This window comes from Barbatula barbatula, assembly GCF_947034865.1.
Source record: "Barbatula barbatula genome assembly, chromosome: 6".
NCBI lineage: Eukaryota > Metazoa > Chordata > Actinopteri > Cypriniformes > Nemacheilidae > Barbatula > Barbatula barbatula.
The window spans coordinates 16,232,024-16,254,460 of NC_136765.1; the positions used below are offsets into that span (position 1 = coordinate 16,232,024).

Here is a 22,437-nt window from a genome sequence, read left to right on the forward strand (position 1 = left end):
GTGTCATCCGAGTACAGGAATATTCCTCTATTCTCCAGCGCTTATTCCAGTTCCTCACCACTAATCAGGAAGCAAACTTTATCCCCTCATGATGAGGATCCGCGCTGCTCTTATATTCCGCATCGAGATCCTTATTTGCATATGTGCCGCCAAGTACTTTGTGGCGTTGGGTAAGTATCTGCCTTCAGAAAGATTCTGTTCTCAAACAGCAGTTTCACTCAGAACTCGTCCGAGGTACATTTACATATCCCTCTCAGTTATGAAAAGTTGCAGCTGGGGTTGTCGCCATCAGGAAATTTTGGCTGAGGATTAATTGGCATACAAAGACTTTCTAATTGAATGGGCATGTATCTATACACAGATGCACACACACATTAATAATGTATATGTTAATATATATTTTGTATTAAATAATATAATTTTGAATCATAACAAAATATTTATATGACATCATGTTAATATTAGAAATTCAATCTTATTATTAAAATTCAAATCTAATATTATATTATAAATTATATATATAAATATATACATTTTTTATATTATATTATAAATTACACGATTCAATCTTAATATTTTAGAATAGACCGATTTAGACTGTTGAATCAGAAAGAGTGATGCTTTCGTTTCCCTGAATGAATGTAAAACAAGTATGTTGTTTAGAGAACTTTTATTTTTTTATCAGAAAGTGTTAATTTATTTAACAAACTTGAAGTATTATCATATTGCATACAAAATATTGCACAGTTAAGGAAGTCATCGCAATTTTTTTCAATAGTGTGCCTCTAATATTGTCTCCCTACTAAGCAGGTGATTTACACTGCATATTCTACGATATTAAGTTTATATGCACCTTAGGCCCATAATATTTTCCATTACATTTTAAAAATGAAACCGGAGTGCTTTGTGTTTACAGGAAACGCGCTGACTTTGTGTTTGTTTGGGGCATTCACACTAAGCATTAAACACAATGTATTTTGTGTAATTTCTGCATTTGATTAAACCTCCCTTATTTGAATGTCAATGTTGCATTTGAATTTTAAAATGCACGCAATCTCAGTTAAATGCATTAAGATCAGATCATTGTGATGGGCAGTTTTGTAGCGGCGACAGGCCTTGCTGCAGTGAATGAAATATGGAGAAGAGGCTTCCATCTACTCTCTCATCAGAAATGAAGAAAAGTTTCTTCATCTACCCTGCAGCCCTGACTGAGAACAGAGGAGATGGTGCTTTGCTACTGTCGGGCTTTAACTGCAATTATCCCTTCATTAAAATATATTAGATCATTAATAATCAGTCAGCCTTGCCACATTTAGATGCAATTAAAACTTACTTCAGTCCAAGGTGTTAAGAGTCTAAGGTGCACAGAAGTCATATTCATCCCGTCTGCTCGACGCAAGAGAATCCATCATCAAAGAATAATCTCATGGCAGAATTAACAATTCAACCACATCCACTCCAGTCTACAAATAGAAGCCCTTGCACATGCGAGCCAGGCATTTCACACTACGCCGTGCGAGTTTTAGTGTTAAAGAAAATGTCACATCCTAATGAGAGAAGATCGGCTGTTACTGAACACTGCTCCTGTGAAATAACAATATAAGCTCAATTGACTCTTTATTTCTCTTTCACTCTGTTTTGTCGCCACCCTTCTTTTTTTGTCTAACCTTACTTCAAAGGCATGCAAGTAATGACAAGAGTGCCAATTGACCTTTACAGACTACAGGTTGGCAAAAAAATGTATGTGTTGAGGTCCAGATTTCCTCTCAGCCATCGGATTTGTGGCAATCACTGGCTGACTCCAGGCTGGTCCGGATGAATCATGCGTGCTTAATTGTGAATGGGTAGTTTTTGCTGGTACATGCCCGGGAAAACGAATTCAATTAACCCCTTAACTGGTGAAGGTTGCAGACGCTGTTTGGTAGACGAGGTGACCGTTTGGACACTAGACAAGTGACAGGAGATAATTGGGTTCAAGTGCATTAAAAACACTGCTGGTACTTGGCCAAGAAAGTAGATATTTGCTCTTGTCAAACACCACACCTATGCTTATTCTTTGCCTCCATTCAAAAGTTTGAGTTATTTTGGGCCGCACACCGAATTGCGTGTAATTGCATCAGACACACAGAAATTGTACAAAAGGGACAGCCGTACGTATTACAACACACCCTGGCACATTGATAGCGGAAAGAACATGGTAGCACATGGGTATTGCGGGCAGATCCTGTAAAGGAAAATTAATGAAAAAAAAGTAAAGTTTTGATTGTTGCATCAAAAACTTATGGAAACCATCATTTCCTAAATGTGCTAAAATTTGGCTTGGATTAGTATTTATTCAGTAAAACAGCATGCACATGATGAAACATGTTTTTTTAGATTTGTCTTAAAAAGATCCACAGTTGTTGCCACCTAAATTTGCTTTACCATTCTGCACCAATTCTCCCCAAATGATAAAAAGATAAATGTCCTTTTTTAAAACTGTATTAGAAAAGTGATTTTAGGACAAGCATTATTTTTTGAATCGGCTCGAATTAGAACACATCTTTACACAAAGTGATGAAGTCAGAAATGTATTATTTGAAAAAATCTGCAACCCATTGCTCTAAACTAGCATGTGTGCTAACCTTTAGGCTAAAGTTTCTGAATATGGACATTTTGATTCATAATGCAGTTATCTGACATCTGAGCCAGACTCTTTCCAATGCTTTATTGATGTGTCCATCAACAGTGTTCACAAATCTTTGCTTTTACACAATAGAGATTGAGCATTGGGTTTCCACATTACTGTGACAATCTAACTTTGATACCCAACATTGAAAATTCCAAATCTGTATAAATGTCTTTGTTCTGATGAACACAGAGACTTGAAGTATTATAGATATTTGGAAGAATGCTTTTAACCAATCAGTTGGCCACCATTGACTACCACTGTTAAACGGTTCCTTTAACATCTTATTTTCAACATTTATAAACATTTCAACTTTGAAACAGAGCCAGCAATAGTCCAGATGAGCCGAGCAGATTTAACCTGCAAACCCAAGGCATTGTGTGAAGCTGTTGCTCTTCATGTATCCGCAGGTGCTTAATTTTCAACCGAGAGTTTCATCAAAGCAGAGATGAAGGTTTAAGGTCAGCGGTAGACAGCCTGAGCTCTAGAGCGAGCTCTGTGGTTTTTGAGGAGCAATTAAACTGAATGCTAACAGAGGGTTGAGATCTGTGTATGCGGAGAGGTTGATTTCGGGGTCGTCGTCGGTGAATTCTATAGCGATCGCACTCATCCTTCTTGATGAAAGGATAATGTAAGTGCATATTGCAGATTTATGACTGGATGAATGACTTGATTAAAGAATTATAACTCATAGAAGCACATTCTTGTAACAGTCATGTGACATATAATGGACGATAGAGTAAAATCTATTCTCTCATGTTAATGGGTCAATGTGTAAGGTCCTATAAATGGTATAAATTACTTTGAACCCACGTCTCATTGCCCATAAAAATAACTGAATAGGTAACAGCATGATTTTTTATTATGCAAGATATTGTGAAAAAGATGGCTTTTTCTGAACTGCTAAATTGGAGGAGCTGACGTAGAATTAGATTATATGCAACTTCACTGTTTAAATAGAAATAGGTGAAATTCATGTGTAATTACAATACACTATGTCTACTGTATCCCTGACAAGTTAAATTTAGCATCTAGTACCCTGACTAAGATTTAGTCACTGTCGCCAACAATAAGATCTGACAATTATAATTAACCTTTATTTTATTACTAATATATGTCAAAAAAATTGGAATAAATATGTGTTCAATTTAAATTTCCACTTCAAATACAGCCGAAATATTTACATTCTGTAGGTCCATGGAAGTTAAAGGTTAAACCTTAGTAAATAATAGACCAGATGGGCACATACACTGTCCAGAAATGAGCTTCTACTGCTAAGCCTTTAATTTTGTCCAGAAATGATATTATCCTGATTAAATGCCATTGAAAATAATGGAAAAATCCAAGGGGCAAGTTAACAGATGGCCCTTAGGCATTAACCTCCTAAATGTTTGTTCTATGAAGGGAAAGCGATTGAGGTAAACAGTGAAAGCTTAATTTTATTACCAATATAACAAAGTTATGCACATTTAAAGCGCTTTGACAAACTGAAATCCAGGGCAATCTTTCTGATGGAAAAAACAATCCCCCTATCAACCCAGTTTTTTGTTACAGTGTCACATTACTGCAGAGCAATCAGGGGTAAGGTGCCTTGCTCAAGGGCCCTTCAGTCATGACCTGCTGGCACTGAGATTAGAACCAGCAACCTTCTGATCACAAGCCCAACGCTCTAACCATTAGGCCACATTTATCCAAACTTCATTCAGCAGCCACAGATATAACCAGATATTATCCACCAGCAAACATTAGTGCCTTCGCCTTTTCCAAGTAATGACTGCAGCATTAGGATTACCTCTGGAGCCCCCCCAAGCCCCTGCAAAGTCACTACAAACATTCTGTCTGTTGGGAGGTTGGAAACATAAGTTAGAGCGTTAGAGAATGAGTCATCAAATACAGTCACCTGTTCTGAGTGGCTAATGCTTACGCTAGCCGGGCCTCTGCTAAGCAGGAAATGATGACCTGATGGCTGGGGGGGTATGTTTTTTATATGGCTCCTTTAAGCAATCCTTTATTCAACGATACTAGGGATGAGCATTTTTTATCATATTTCATTTCGGACAGGTTTGAAAAATGAGTACTTGATTAATTGAGGTGGGGCATTAGAGGGGGCAGGGCGTGTCCCTCATGGTGACACTGAAAATATTTTGTATATGTATGTGTCAAACTAAGCTGCAATAGTCAATTTATCGATTTATAAAGCAAAATATAACCATGATATAAGTGGCGTAACTTCTTTTGAAAAGTGGTGGGGACAAAGACGACAAAACAATACTTTAATAAATTGTCTCTGTAATAACTCGTTGGGAATATTTATAGAATATTAAGCGCGAAAAATCAATTTTCCTCCAGAAAAAAAGTATAAAAACTGTGCCACTTTATCAGTGGCTTCAGTGCTGTTGTGAGAAAAACATGTGACAAATGATTTAGACTCCGCCGAACTCACTCTAAATTCTAAATTCTCACATTCTAAATTCTCACATCACATATCAGATCTTTATGTGGGTTGAAGTAAAATTGTGTTCAACAGACAGCGCAAATTGTAAATCATTATTATGGACCAAAACGCTAGTCCAGATGTACTTCCTGTTTTTGTACTTTAACACTACAAACAAAATTCAACTAACAGAACATTTAAGAGAAATCAAAATTTTACTTGAACTTCTTTAAGACTTTTACCATATATGCCAAAAAAAGAAAATGACTTTCCCTTTGAAACAAATGTTAAACTTGAGCTGTGAATTATAATATCATAACTCATAAAAGCAGAAGTTGCTTGCCAAGTATTTCGATCACCAAGAATATGATTTCATTTCAAGAAGCATCCCTTTAATTAAAAACAAACATAAATTTGAGATGGTCTATAGCACTTACTGGCTTGTGTGTTCATTAGTTCTCACTAAGCTAGCGCAACATGCAAAGGTCAGGATTATTTGATTCACCTAAATAGGACATAATGATCGCACATGCAGAATTCATAGTTGGCTGTAACAAAACACAAAGCACAGGGAGAGTGGGCGATTACAAAGAAACAAAATAAATGCAGTGAATCGTGACTAACAAACAAAATCACTGACTCAGAACACAACAGGAAACACACAGAGGCTATTTCAGACCCAATCTGGCCCTCTAGACAAAAACAGAGTCCCAAGAAATTAAGTTAGTAAAATGCTGACACAAGTTAGCATTGTAAAGGGTTATTTAAAATTCATGCCTGAGTGATATTTTTCAGGATCTATACAGTTTTAGCGATTCTTTCTTAAAGTGCTGAGTATTTCTCAAGTGTATCTTTGAGTGCATTTTTTAAAGACACCTTGTTCTAGCGCAATACAAACAATAAAAAATACATAGTAAACTATATAGCAGCTCTTTCATTTCTTTCAAACATAAATGCTATGAAATGTGTAGTGTGTACATTTAAAGGCAAAAGTATAGTACGGCCGCCTGCGCACCACCCGCAAGACGAAATTGTTAGCATCAGGAGGGTCCAAGGTCGTCCACGTCGGGTCGGAACGCAGGCAACAGCGCATGTACAATTTTTTTTTAATCAGCCAAGACCACTCTGTGACGTACTGAGCATATGTCGAAATTGTCTTTCCGGGCTTATCCGCGATTAAAAATGTTCAAGAAGCTGTGCGGAACGTGTTTGTGCGCGAGACGGACATGTATGTGGAAAGTCAAGTACTAAAGAATGTATGTGGTCCTGACACGAAATTCAAAACAAAACAGAAACACGCCGGCTGTTAGTACATGGTGCTCGGCCGGGCGGTTGGGGGGGTACTGTACTGTAACGGATGGAGTAGTTAAGCGATGAATCGACTAAATGTCTTCCACTTCAATGTATTTATCAATACACTTCACGAGGTTACGGTACAAAAGACTGCATATAAAGAATTGCCTCTGCAAGTGCATCTCACGGTAAAGGCTGTTGGGTGCATTGTGGGAAATAAGTAACCTCATTGACACATCGCATATCTAAAATGTCAAATTCAAATCTTTTTGGATGCTTGAATATCTACGATCCACCTCACTTGCATTAGTGTCATCAGATATTACACGCAAGCATCAACTGAAGTGACTGTAGAGGACAATAAAGACAAGAGTCCTTCGCTCGAACGTTTTTCTGCCTGCCTGTATGAAATCGTTTACACTGACATCTGACCCTCTTACACACCTGTCTGAGTCAAACCGACTCCTCTTAAGCGATGCATTCATGCTATGCAACCATAATATGGAATTCATTACGTTGCATTAACCTCTGTACCTGTGTTAATTGAATCTGGGGGTCTAAATGAGACAGTGAAAAGATCGGCATTCTGCAACACTCACCAAGGTTGTCTGTAATAACAATTAATGATGTCCCTATACTTTTTCCATTTATTTCTCGAGAAAATTAACGGTTTGCTTTTCTCTAATCAAATCATGATTAAAACCCTAAGCACAGAATGTTCAAGCTAAGTGTATTTGGTCTAGTGCAAATCCACAAGAGCAAACAACACGTTTTGATTACTTACACTGCACTATGAGTTCTACGGTGGCTTCTCTGGGCTTTACGTTGAAACCGTTGTACTGGCTGGTTTGACAGCGGTAAGTGCCGGTCATTTCGCGGGAGACATTGACGATGCGCAGAACTCCGTCGTAGCTTTCGCTCTGCATGCTGCCGTCCGGCATTGGCGCCTCCTTGTCGGCGCGGGACCAGAGGATGATGGGTTTGGGTTTGCCGGAGACCAGACACTGGAGCTCCACTGTATCCCCTTCCTGAGTAACCAGAGGAGACTTTCCTTGTGGGACGGTCAGGTTGGGCGGGACTAGAAGAAAGAGGATGGAAATGTCATGGAGATCTCACGAGGAGTCGTCTAAATTCACATTTATGGTTTAAAAATGAAAATTCGGTCAATATTTACTCATCCTTACACAAACCAATTGCAAGATGTGAACAACATTGGTCCAGAAGTTTTTAGTTTTTTTTCACACATATAATTAAGTTTGTTTAACATTTTAATTAGCGTCAACACAAGACACATTATAACTTCATTGTTATTTTCTTGTTGCTTTTGTGTCATTTTTAAACCTTGAAACTCCCAATTCATTGTAAATTCACGAATGAATGACAAAAAAATCATACTTTGTTCGAAAGTCATGAGTTTGGAGCAACACAAGGATGATTAAAATGAATTAGGGCTGTCAAACAACTAAATGTGAATAATCCCATCCAGAATAAAAGTTTGTGTTTCCTTTATACTGTATATGTCTGTGTACTGTGCATTTTCATTTTGTATTTATAAACACAAAAACATACATATATAAAATGTAGGAAATGTTTAGATTTATTTATTTATATTTACAAATAATGAAAATTATATATAAACATTTACACATTTATATATCTTTCTTAAATATATGCATGTATGCGTATGTGGTTATAAATACAAAATCAATATGCACAGTACACAGACTTATATTATGTAAACACAAACAAATCTTTTGACAGTCCTACAATGAACACAGTCTTCCATTTTGACTGAACTATTCCCATTAAATTAGACATATTGCCTGGCGTTCGACCAGGACATTTAAGTGCAAGACGATGTGAATTTTCCACATCAAATCCCTAATCGACTGAGCAATTTGACCAGAACACTACATGGATTGAGTCCAAACATCAGAAACAGCAGGGTCAGGTTGACACGATGACATGCTCTGTGAAACACGCCGACAGATTAGGTCGCCCCTACAGCTTTAACAATGCCACAGAAACACCTGTTCCTCTAAAAATACCCACACGAGTGCTGTGCAGACCCTCTCCATAAAGCATTAATCCCTGCTTTACTGTACACGGAGCATCTGTACGTGGGGTGTGTACATCTCTTAGGTCCATTTCACAAGTTCAACACCATTAATAAAAGGTATATGAAAAAGAAAAAACACAGGCTCCTGTTGGGTGTGCCGAGGCTATGAGGTCATCATCACTCATTCGGGGGGATTCTAATCTCAATCATCCGAGAGGATTCTAATCCTAAAAAACATTCCTGATATAATACTGTAAAGACATCGGCTGTCATATCCAAAGCTATCATGCACAGGTGAAATGTGGGGTAGGACAGCCTAAGAGATGATAAAGAAGGATAAATGCTATACGGCGCTACGGTGGAAATGAGATGTTGTCCTCCTTTGGAGATAAAGGAAAAATCTATTTTCTTGACTATAGAAGGTGAGGGGGAAGACAGATTTATATGGAGTCAAGGTAATGAGTATGGCTCCAAAAAAAAGGAGAAGGGCGGTGGATGTATTTCCGATTGCTACTGCAGGGGGCTGGTGAGAGAGAGATCGTAGTGTGTCTGCAGGTTGATTAAGCATGACTTCTTTAGCAGACCCGAGGCAAACAAACAAACAACCATAAGATATTTTGCATTAAGAAATCATTGAGGAAATAAATTACATTACCCTTTTTGGCCGTGCAAAAAAGCAAAAACAACATTACCTGTACTTTGTAATGGAAAAACCTTTCAAGTTTGATATTTCATGCTGATCTTTTTCACATCATTAAAATGTCATCAGTAGGACTGATTTTGTTGTATTGAAGCTTTCCTCTGATGTGCTGAAAAGCACATTTAGCCGGTAAGAGAATACTTGGGAATACAATTGTAATTAATGACCAATGGAATCGAGCTAAAAAACATTTTCAAACAAGTTTAAGGTTCTAGTACAGTGTTGACATCACAACCACAACATTTGTTTCCTCATGTAGTCAGTAAAGCACATCTGATTTCTAGTTTATTGCAATTTTATATGAATTAAAATGAATAATCCATCAATCCGTCTGGTTTCCCTCTGAGGTTTTTCTTCTCCTCCAATGGAGTTTTGGGTTCCTCGCCACCGTTTGCATACTGTTTTGCACTGTTTGCCTGGCTGGGGGGCTGCTAGAATTTTATAGTCTTATTTAATTAACACTGCATATAGGAATTTATACTGTGTCTGATATTTGACCTGTGTTTTGACTTGCATAACCTTTTATATTTTGCTTATATTCAATGTTTTCTTGTACAGCTGCTTTGTAACAATGAAAATTGTAAAAAGCGCCATATAAATAATGCTGACTTGACTTGGTACAATTCTCTCTGGATCCATCTGAAGGTTTTGAATTGAAAACTTGAATGTCCAAATTCACTGTTTTTCAGGTAATGGAAAAAAGACTGTACCGACTGTATTGTGTTGTCAAACTTGACAAGCACTCTAAATGACTTTTTTTGTTTGGATATTTGCAAATCCTAGTGAAAAACATAAAGGGTGACTTACTGTATAATAAAAATCACTAAATATGGAGATATTCGGTTTTAAAGGACAGCAGGGATATTTTATATGCTTCAACACATTTGAAAGTCCAAATACTTGGAATTAGAACCTGCACACAGACCAAAAAACAGACAACAAGAAGCTCACCGGTGGTGGATGAGATGTTGACGTCTATACTGATCTCCGGTATGCCTCCGTTCTTCAGTGAAGCTACACAGGTGTAGGTGCCAAAGTCTGTAAACTTGAGGTCGATGATGTCCAGGTTTGTGGTTCCCGGGGCAACGTCTGGGTCCGTTTGGGTAATGACCATTCGCTCTGAGCTGCGGAGCGGACGGCCGTTTTTCAGCCAGCTGAACAACAGCTCCTCGGGTGGTGTGGCCTCCACCTGACACGATATCTTCACCTCTCTGCCAATCTGGATGTTGTCATCATTATGATAGGGGTCGGGTGTGATCCAAAACCGTCCTTTCTTCAGAGCTGTGTGGAAGCAAAGAAAAGCGACCAGTGAAATATTAAATACAACACTTCAGAATACATATTTATAAAAGGCATTTCGACTTTTTATAAACTAATATTTTACGCGCTGGACATATTAGCACGTTTAGGAACTCATCATGGTGTGTTTTATTAATCTTTTCAAACAAGACTTTTATTGCATGGTTAATGATGCATTAAATGCTGTGTGCCGGTTTATATATCTAAAAGGTATTTGCTTAATGTAATTTTGACACAGTTTACTTTCTGCGGCTTTCCCCACAATTCATCCACATGACTACTTTTCAAATTATTATCACTGCGCCAGGCAGATAAATCATAAAAATATCCAAAGGTTATTATCTGAGGCTGCTGAATTGTGAATACTGCAGAAACAAAGGTGCTCTTATAATACACCATCATAAATTAGGTGAGAGATGAACACAGAGGAAAACACTTATATTTTTTGGATAAGCAACTGTCAGGGAGTCTTGTTTAGTTATAAAAACAGAAGATTGGTTTACAGAAGCCCAACCCTTTACACTGACATCAAGAACCGCTTTGAAACATTGGAAGTAAAGAAAACACACAGGACTTGAAATTATGTCATAATTTACTCACTCTCTTGTCATTTCAAACCTCTATGACTTTCTTTCTTCTACAGAACACATATTTCGAAGAATGTTGTTAAGCAGCAACAAATCACGTGGATTGGTTTGGTGTCCATACAATACAAGTGAATGGGTGCCGGTACAATTTAGATACCAACTTTCTTTAAATATCTTCATTTGAGTTCCGCGGAAGCAAGAAAGTCATACAGGTTGAAATGACAAATGGGCAGTAAACGATGACAGAACTTGTTATTTCTGGGTGAGCTATTCCTTTAACTATTCCAGAAATCAGAAATCAATCTTACAGTCAACCTGAAACCTATTCACTTATTTAGTCATCTATTCACATTCTACCTGATCTCCTTCTTAAAAGATAAAATAAACATTTTCAGCACCTCCCCTCCAACCACCACACATATTGAGAACACTTTTTACAATCCAGACGGATAAAGTCTGGCCCTTTTCCCATTTTAATCTATAACATAAAGCACACTAATGTAACCCGCTAGTGATTTTTTAAAGCTTTATTGTGTATTTATAACAGCGGTTGCTTACAAGTTGCAAAAAGCGACTACTTCCTTTGGCGGAGGCGTTAGACATCATCGCAAATATTAAGCTGACAAATAATGCACCATGGGTACAAATCTCTTAAAACGTAGATGCGGATTAGTTCACGGAAATTTACTTACCAGGTAACACATTTTTAACAAAGTTCGAATGAGTTGTCGGAGGCTTGGTGGTGGTGACCTTGATATCAAGCCAACTTAAGTGTAGTCTGTTTATAGCATCGTGTTAGCTTTTTAATTCTGCTGATTGTATTTTGGGTTCAAAGTTACAAATGTTGTGTTCATTTGTAAAGATTATTTTGAGAGAAAAACGTGTAAACATCATAAACCTTTGTTAATCACGGAGATAATGTTTTGCGATCTTCCAAAAGTCTATGGGAAAAATGCATAGGCTTTCGGTCAAAGGAAATTACTTCCTGGTTAGGCTACAAAAACACATAATCTCTGATGCGGCGTCCCAATCCCCATCCTATCCGTCCTAAAAAGTATTAGAAAGTAGAATTAGTGAAGCTGATAGAAGAGGAACTTTGACTGAAATATCCACTCGTTACAACCGAGGTATGCAGCAAAGCATTTGTGAAGCCACAACCTTGAGGTGGATGGGCTACAACAGCAGAAGACCCCACCGGGTACCACTCATCTCCACTAAAAATAGGAAAAAGAGGCTACAATTTGCACGAGCTCACCAAAATTGGACAGTTAAAGTCCAATCAGTCCAAACAGTCTGATGAGTCTCGATTCTATTGAGACATTGAGATGGTAGAGTCAGAATTTGGTGTAAACAGAATAAGAATATGGATCCATCATGCCTTGTTACCACTGTCCAGGCTGGTGGTGGTGGTGTAATGGTGTGGGAGATGTTTTCTTGGCACACTTTAGGCCCCTTAGTGCCAATTGGGCATCGTTTAAATGCCACGGCCTACCTGAGCATTGTTTCTGACCATGTCCATCTCTTTTACCACCGTGTACCCATCCTCTGATGGCTACTTCCAGCAGGATAATGCACCATGTCACAAAGCTCGAATCATTTCAAATTGGTTTCTTGAACATGACAATGAGTTCACTGTACTAAAATGGCCCCCACATTCACCTGATCTCAACCCAATAGAGCATCTTTGGGATGTGTCGGAACGGGAGCTTCGTGCCCTGGATGTTCATCCCACAAATCTCCATCAACTGCAAGATGCTATCCTATCAATATGGGCCAACATGTCTAAAGAATGCTTTCAGCACCTTGTTGAATCAATGCCACGTAGAATTAAGGCAGTTCTGAAGGCGAAAGGGGGTCAAACAGTATTAGTATGGTGTTCCTAATAATCCTTTAGGTGAGTGTACGTTTCCATTACAAAACATTACATACTTTTAGTGCATAGTATAATTAGGCAAATTGGGAAGCAGCATGAGCCTCTTCCATTTCTTTGAGGTAAAATGAGCTGCGCACATCGTATCATACTGACTTTTACAAAAACCCTTGAATGTAAGTAAACATTTTGCCCTTCCAAATGCTCATCTAACACACACTGAAACCAGAAATCTCATAAATATGAAATTGTGTTTGTTTTGACATTTAGCGCACTCCCGGCTCTCCTCTCAACAAGAGTATGGGGGCCAGAAAGACACAACTAAATTTCTTTCTCTATTGCGGATTCCCAAGCCTCAAACTCTCCACGATTCTAATCAAAACACTATCACACTCTCATTTCCAAGTCATTTTTGTAAATGCTGTGCATCTGTCTCTAATAATTTATCAGTTCCTGAATTATTTAAAAACACAATTTTATGAGGACTTATTAACCAATTTAGTTGCATGTGTTCTGCACCTTTTACAATCTGGCACAATCTGGACTGTTAGAAAAGGATGTTTCAAGGTGGACCGTGAGGAATGACTCCATCGGAGACGCATTGAATATTACGAGATAGAAGATAATGAAGAGCAGTAGCTTTGCAGGTGTGCTGCATACGAGGTGCAGCTAGGCAGGCTTCGCCTCATTGGTAAATTTGCGACTTAATCAATAGCGTAATATGGTAGCGGGGTAGCTGCGCTCCCTCTGGTAATCCCATAAAACTTGCAGGCTGTTAATGCACGGAGGCCAGTGGCTTCACATAAGTCATTTTCAAAGATCGCTGCAGGTAAGCAATTACCAAGAGACAAGCTGTGTAATCTGTCTAGACCGGTTAGTCAGGTTGCTACATGCCTCGCGTTTGATGATTGTTGCTTAAGCCGCTGTAATAACATCTCTTGAAATTTCAAAAAACACTTAAGGTGGAAATCCAAACTTTTTGCATCAATTTTTTATGAGTTTTCCAAAAGAAGAATCTATCAAGGTGTTCCTGAGAGAAAACATAACGTTCGCTTCAACCGCTTGCACATGTAAATTAAGAAGAATTATGAAAGACACTCATCTCATGCATTTTTCATGACGCAATTAACACACTTTTTCGACGTTCAAAGATTTCAGTATTACAAACAACACAGTGCCTGGAGATTATTTCTGATAACAAGCAAAAGAACTTAGCTAAACTTGAACTCCAATGTTTTGAATTTAGACACCGATACCAAGCAGAACCGCTAGATGTCATGTCATGTACCATACGATTTCTTTAAATGTGTCAAAACTACAGCACCAATTCAACAAAACATTTATTTAATATAATTATTATACAATAAAATAATAATACAAATTAATAATATTAATAATAAAAGTCTCTTTTTTTGTGCGATATTAGAATTTGTTAGCTGTTTCCTCAGCTCAGCACCCACCACAGATCATTGTCAAAGCTCCCTTGTAGCATTATATGAAAATCAATAACCCTTTTGACTATGCCTTTAGTTGTGCTTTCATTGTGAGTAGGCATGCAGTGAATGGGCTGAAAAAAGTAATTTAAAAGTCTATGCTGATGAATAGTTCATGCTGTACATATTCACTTTTCTTCCAATACCAATAGCTTATATAATCAGTAGATTAATAATGGTATCTTTCAACAATTTGGCCATGTTTTCCTAAATTGCATCTTTTTTTATAAAGCAAGGTTTTAGACATCCTACAATACTAAATATCTCAGGAAGGGTTTGTTAATAGAAAATGGAACATGTCACATAATAGTCATTTCACAAAACAATTCGTAATAAGTCTGTTATCTGATTATCATTTTTTGTAGCCCAGGCAAAATTCAAGACAATCCAGATGTTCATTGAAATACTCTAAACAGAACCACACAAAAAAAGATCCCTGCTACAGCCGTGTAAAAAACCATTCAAAATTTCCATTTAATATTGTGGCCATTCGAGTCCAGTGTCTGTAGAATTTCAACAAAATCAAACCTTAGGAGTGACAAGTTCATCCAACAGCAATGTGAAAGACTGATAGCATGAAAACTGATAAAATCACATCCATTTTTTTTACTTTTCCTAAATACATTTATGTAAAACGGTTCAATAAAAGGACGGAAGGAGGGGGGAAACCGCTGAACGTCAAACAAGCTTTTAAATAATAAACAAACAATAAAACAAACTTAAAATGCCGGCAACTCCCTCATGGTCGACTTCCGGCCATATAAACACACTAAAACACGACATGAAGTCCAGGCCTGGTCCTCTCTCTTCGTACCCTCCTGTCGCTCGTCCTTTTAGAGATGCGAGACCGGTGCAACGCGAAGCTAACAGTCATTATCACTCGCGTCACTGGCCTCGGCCGTTCCCTCGCGGCTCTCGTACCGCCTTGTTCGTTACAATTCATCCATCCATCCATTTTCTACCGCTTATCCGGGGCCGGGTCGCGGGGGCAGCAGTCTAAGCAGAGATGCCCAGACATCCCTCACCCTAGACACTTCCTCCAGCTCTTCCACGGGGGACACCGAGGCGTTCCCAGGCCAGCCAGGAGACATAGTCCCACCAGCATGTCCTAGGTCTTCCCCGGGGTCTCCTCCCGGTCGGACGGGCCCGGAACACCTTCCGGGGAAGGCGTCCAGTAGGCATCCGTAACAGATGCCCAAGCCACCTCAGCTGACCCCTCTCGATGTGGAGGAGCAGCGGCTCTACTCCGAGCTCCTCCCGGGTGACCGAGCTTCTCACCCTATCTCTAAGGGATCGCCCAGCCACCCTGCGGAGAAAGCTCATTTCAGCCGCCTGTATCCGGGATCTTGTCCTTTCGGTCATGACCCAAAGCTCATGACCATAGGTGAGAGTAGGAACGTAGATTGACCGGTAAATTGAGAGCTTCGCCTTGCGGCTCAGCTCTTTCTTCACCACGACGGACCGGTACATCGACTGCATTACTGCAGAACCTGCACCGATCCGTCTGTCAATCTCCCGTTCCATCCTTGCCTCACTTGTGAACAAGACCAAGAGATACTTAAACTCCTCCACTTGAGGAAGGAACTCTCCACCAACCTGAAGTGGGCAAGCCACCCTTTTCCGACTGAGGACCATGGCCTCGGATTTGGAGGTACTGATTTTCATTCCAGCCGCTTCACACTCTGCTGTAAACTGTCCCAGTGCATGCTGAAGGTCCTGGTTTGAAGGGGCCAACACGACAACATCATCCGCAAATAGCAGAGACGAGATCGTGTGGTCCCCAAACCTGACACCCTCTGGCCCCTGGCTGCGCCTAGAAATTCTGTCCATAAAAATTACGAACAGAACCGGTGACAAAGGGCAGCCCTGCCGGAGTCCGACATGCACTGGGAACAAGTCCGACTTACTGCCGGCAATGCGAACCAAGCTCCTGCTTCGGCCGTACAGGGACCTGACAGCCCTTAGTAAAGGATCACAGACCCCATACTCCTGAAGCACCCTCCACAGGATGCCACGAGGGACACAGTCGAATGCCTTCTCCAAATCCACAAAACACATGTGGATTGGTTGAGCAAACTCCCATGAACCCTCCAGCACCCTGTAGAGTGTCTAGAGCTGGTCCAGCGTTCCACGGCCTGGACGAAAACCACACTGTTCCTCCTGAATCCGAGGTTCTACTATCGGCCGTATTCTCCTCTCCAGTACCCTGGCATAGACTTTCCCGGGAAGGCTGAGAAGTGTGATCCCCTTGTAGTTGGAACACACCCTCCGGTCCCCCTTCTTAAAAAGAGGGACAATAATATACAAATATTATTGTTGTATTGCTTAAAAGTGTATTTAAACTTGTTTTCTTTGCAGTATTTGAGGTATGAAACAATACCGAGCATATTTTCTGTTATTTTGAACTGTTTCTCCAGTTTTTTTATGCAAATAAATCCAAATGCGATGATATATATTTTTTATTGATATTTGGGAGAAATAGTGTTAGTAGTTCAAAGAATTAAACATAAATGATTTACCTAAACACATACCTACTGTATAAATAGTATACACAGAATTTTGTTTTTTAATTTTGAAATGGCCTCTTATGTTTTTCTGCGGCAGTATATATTATGTACAATGCACAAAGTCTAACCTTCACTCATTCAGAAGGCAACAGCACAACCAATGTGCTCTATCAACAAGTGAGTGAGAATGCATTCTTGAATGCAAATCTGTTATCAGCTCTAGTAATCCATGTACTGTAACAACACCGGTCTGCTAATAGTCACTGCCTTGCACTCATCAAAAACAATCGAGTTACCTACTGCCAGTTTTCCTACTTAGCTGAGGAATAAGTCAAGCTACATGTTGTACGAGACAGCACATTTCTGCTACTGTTATGATCATTGCGGCCCTGTCTAATTTATAAACAACTTTACGGGCAGCATTTCCTCATTATCCAGCAGAATTGACTGGAATCAAGAAACGGCTAGACAAAGATTTCACAAACTTGCATAGCTCTAGACAATGCAAAGCATGAACAGCTATTGGAAAAATAACATAATTTGCATATCAGAAATAAGACAGGCGTCCGGACCGGGGGCTTTTAGAAGCATCTCTACATGTCTGCCTTGATTGCTTTGTGCAGAGCGGCTCAAACGCTGGATGATATCTCCTGTGTAAATAAATAAAAGACGAGTTTCAATGGCAGAGTGCGGGCTCAGCAATACCTTCCCTTCTATCATGGCTACGCAATATCTCCCTCCAGCTAATAAATAACTTATAAAGCACAATTCTGGTTATTTTGCAGACCCTGCAACGTTGGGCACAATCTGCTGAAAAAGCTCCATGCTCGTAGTGACAAGACGGGATATTTGAGTGATGGCTGGAGAGGGGTGGGGCTTGTTTTATTGATGATGCTGCCAGCGGGTGGTGGAACAAAGCTGTCAGGAAAGGCTTTACCCAGGGATGGATATCTGGTCACTCCCACATCGGTGCTGAGTGAAGTCTCATTGAAGCTCTCTCATCGGACCCGGCTTGCCCTCGAGTAATCTTTGATCTGGGTAATGGCTGAGTAAGCTTATAGGGAAAATAGGCTTTATTTCTGAGCTCTTTCTACAGGGAACCAGGTGAAGGTAGTGTCTTAAAGGTGCCCTCAGCTTTACTCAGTCAGGACATAAACAGTATTTGTTTGGTTCTTTTCTTAAGTTTTGTTCTTTCACTTGAAATGAACAGTCCAGTCGCTCTTTAAATCCACATGAAATCAAATCTGACCCTATTTACTTTGTTATCTCACATTACTAGTTTTGCGGTGAACAACTCATCTGTACAACACAAAGTCTTTGTAATCTTTAATAGAAATCTTAACTGTATTCCCTTAATCTGTACTTCCGCTCTGATGATGGTAGTTTGACAGCTTGGGCAGAACATCTATTAACCCCTGCCCTCCAACTGTCAATCGGCTGCCAGTTCAATTTCTAAATGAAACACTTTCTTGATCCAAACAATTCACAAACCACACCTTGGAATTTTCTCATTTGACATTCAATTTCACCACCACAATACTGGAAATACATCATAATACTCAAGTCGATCGCAACGTTTGGTTCATGCAGACTTTAAAAAAAGCAGATTTTCCTCATGGGGCCGTGAGGCTGAGATCACATGACCAACTGAATACTCACCTATCAACCACATTTAGTGAGCATTTCTGTTTCTTTATATGTCATTAATAACCAAAGAAATTTATTTTGTGTGATGCACAAGCACCAATATGTCATTTTAAACCCAATATGACTTCCAAATCTTCTAATGCAATATATACCATAATGTACCAAAGGTGCCTTTAAAAATGTAAAGTCAACATTAATACACTGTAATTTTTAATTCTTAAATTTTAAATAATTGTAACTTACTAAATAACATTTTCACCAGGTGCAGTAACTTACTTTGATAAGTTGATTTACAGTACAAAGATTTTAAATTGTAATTTGAAATGACTTGTAAAGCCACACATTTTATTTAAAGCTACACATTTGAGGCGAAAAATACAGTATATTAACATGTACATTTAAATAATATATTTCTAATTAGGGCTGTCACAATATCAGATTTTCAATTCATGGTTATTGTGGCCATAATAATTCATGGTAACCATATTTTCACAAAATCTATTTAAAGGTGCTGTGTGTAATTCTTTTGGAGGATTTACTGACAGAAATGCAATATAATATACACAACTATTTAACTAACTGAAATACCTTACATAATGAAGCGTTGTTGTTTATACAGTAGCCCTATACGGACAAACTGCTTGACAGAGTGCATTTTGTAAAACGCCTGCATAGAAGCGAAAAGATGACGACATCTAGTAGTCCTGTGTTAGCCACCATACTGCTTCGAAAATGCCCCTACATTTCGTACACTGGACCTTAAAATGTTATTAATGAACAAATAATCCAATACTTTTTTATTTTGTGTTTTCTTGGCCAACAAATCACACTTAAAATGTAAATGTAAGGACTAGAAAGATATTTTGTTATCATTGTGGTTCTCAGGGCAAAACGGGTGTTGAATTATTAACAATTTTATCCTATGTGAAGAAAGACCACAGTATCGATAATCATGGCTTTGCTATAAAGGATATTTTCAATTCTAGTATCTCTACTCATAATATTTGCTGCAACCTTACTGGTTCATCTTAACGGAGTATAAAAATGTACAACCTCTGCTCTCCTCTCATCCATAAATCAAACCTCAAAGCTAAGGCTTTCTTCCACATAAGTGACTCGGGAAACAAATGTACCCCCTCACCTCATCCACGGCCCCAGCCGGCTACACATGCTCCTTTCCCACCGCTGGAGAAAAGGTCACATTTCAAATGACCAGTACAGCTGCTATCACACATCTTTGTACAAGCAGCCAGTAAAGTGTGTTGGGATTACCCAACTTCCAAACTTCCCATGTAATATCATTTCCCCTCAAATCCCTTGCTTATTTTGCCCAACAAATGAGATTGTGCCATCTGTGCAACAAAAGAAACTATGCGGCCCGAGCTTGTAACATTCCAACTTAAAACCTTATATTATAAAACCGTCCTCTATCTATCAAGCTAGAGAAAAGACTTATCATTTTCAATCCAATAGCATTGAATGCATCCATATGAAAAGCGAATAAAAACCTAAATAGGCAATGCTGCTAGGGGAAAAAAACCTCTAATGGCCACGAGTGATACCATAAAGTTGTCGCAATGATATTGCAACATTCATGTTTTCCACATGATGTACTAAAAAATGAGAAGCTCGCTTGCAAAGTCAGGCAATTTATCAAGCAGACGGCACAGCAAGGTGAACAGAATTGTGGGAAGTACATTTTGTTGTTGCAAGATTTTGTCAGTTTCTTTGGGTCAATTAATGCATCAAAATACCCTGAAAGGGGTAAAAGGACTTTGTATGTTTAGGTTCATAACAAAAAAGCTGTTAGGCAGAAAAAAAATCTTATTATTAAGAATACTGAAGTAACAGAAGAACAATGTAGAAGATTGGTGGCTTAAATGTAAAAAGCACAAATTTGGTGTTAATGGATTTCAATAATGAACAGCCCTTTATTGTGGCATTTTGGGAGTACTATACATTGCAAACATTATAAACAAATAATACAATTATGGTATAGCTGATATAATGATAATGATAAAACTATACTACTTTTAGGCCTGTCAAGTGGTAAATCGCGATTAATTGCATTCGGAATAAAAGTTTGTGCTAACATAATATCTGTCTGTGTACTGTGCATAACAATTTTGTATTGTAGCTGTAGAAAAGTAAGGTTGACATTTTGTATCTAAAATAAAAACTGTCAATGCAAGTAGGAGTGGATTTGGTGTAGCTATGCATATCAGATTTAGCAAAAACTTAGCTTACATCAAGTATTTCAGTATAGAGGCACACGAACACTTGCAAAACAGGCAACAAAACAGAAAAATTGATGGCTCATCTAACATACAGAGCCCTGTCCCATACCAGCAATATAATGAGGTTCATCTGCTCACTTAAAGCATGCATATGTCTCCATAACCATTACTCCATCTTTCAAAAATAGGTTTCTAAAAATGCTGACTTGACAAACTTAACTGCCCTTTATTGTAGAGGAAAATACAGGGTCATTAGTTTTATATTATGTAGCATAAAAATTATGTTACTTCCATAAGTTATATGCCAAAATAAAAAATAGTAAATTAGTTACAGTAAAGCTAAATAGTAAATGTAAAGTAACATTTATTTATTTATTTGAAGTATTTTTTAAACTAAAATAAAGTTACATTTTACTTCATCATTTTAATATTTTATCCAATACTGTACATTAAGATATATATGACAGGCTTGAAAATACCCTGCATAACAGTAATGACCCTTCGCACATGGCAGATCATATTTTTGTATGATCCTTTTCTTCCCTCCCGTCTGCCTCACCAAGATGATCCTCCGCACTGGCAAGACATCTGACTCGCCTCTTACCCTCCAGTCTCGCGCAGACACCCGGCCTCATAAAAATGCGTAATCTTGCAGTGTTCCCCAGCGCCGGTGAGTTGACAGACAGGAAGGGATTCGTACTGAACGCTGGACCTCCAGATGTGCAAACAGCTTTATATGCACACTGGGGATCAGACTGGAGAAGGAGTAACTGTGAAAGAAGCTACAGCAGCTGCTCCAACTGGGGAATGTAAAGCTCCTTCAGAAAGAGACCCACACACACAAAGGCCAGAAAAGCAAATCCTCTCCGTTTAACTCTGTTCTTTTGGCAGGTTGAATCATGCGAATATCATAAAAACTCATTATGCTAGGTAATGATGTTGGCTGGAAAATACCAGCGCAACACAGAGAATGGTTGAGTCTTGAAACGTTAAATGTTTAAACCTTGTGTGGTGTTTGGGTCCAGCTTTTCAAACCTCAGCCATATCATACTGTCGAACATTTATATTTTTTACAAGAAAACAACAGTACTTTTCATAAGTGTATGTCTGTATTGATTTACAAACCAAATAATGCTGTGGGTCTGCTTTAACATTATCCACTTACGAAAGTTTTTCCACCAGACATTCCCATTTAGACTGAGTATCAGCGAGGTCAGGGACTGATGTTTGGAGATGTGGTCTGGCTCACAATTGACCAAGCGAAACATTTTCAGGTCTGGCCTTTGTGCAGGCGGTCGAGATCTTCCACATCAGACTCGCTACACCATTTCTATACAGGCATCACCATGTGCACTGAGGCATTGTCATGCCACAGCAGAAAAGTTACGCCCTATCCGACAACAAAAAATGTTTGTCTAAGAAGATTGCACCGCTGAACGCTTCATTAACTAAAAGAGACAAAGCCTTTCATTAGGGGGTGTCGCAATACTTTTATATCTTAACGGTTAAGGCATCTTTGTCCTTTGACAACAGCTCTGAACCACAATTCCATGTTCTTTACGATGCATAGCAGCAATGTGCACCCATCAAATCACTGCCATTATGCATAATTGCACGCTGCATTCATGCATATATTGTCGAGA

General features: G+C 38.8%; 1 protein-coding gene across 1 annotated transcript in view; it reads right to left on the minus strand.

Annotated features, from left to right (window-relative positions):
- mdga2a (MAM domain containing glycosylphosphatidylinositol anchor 2a) overlaps window positions 1–22,437 on the minus strand; it is a 132,169-nt gene that overhangs the window by 46,278 nt on the left and 63,454 nt on the right. Inside the window, exons 7-8 of the mRNA XM_079459242.1 lie at window positions 10,106–10,435; window positions 7,180–7,473 (exon numbers count right to left, since the gene is read on the minus strand). Coding sequence (XP_079315368.1) covers window positions 7,180–7,473; window positions 10,106–10,435 — 624 coding nt within the window. The remainder of the gene's footprint in view (window positions 1–7,179; window positions 7,474–10,105; window positions 10,436–22,437) is intronic.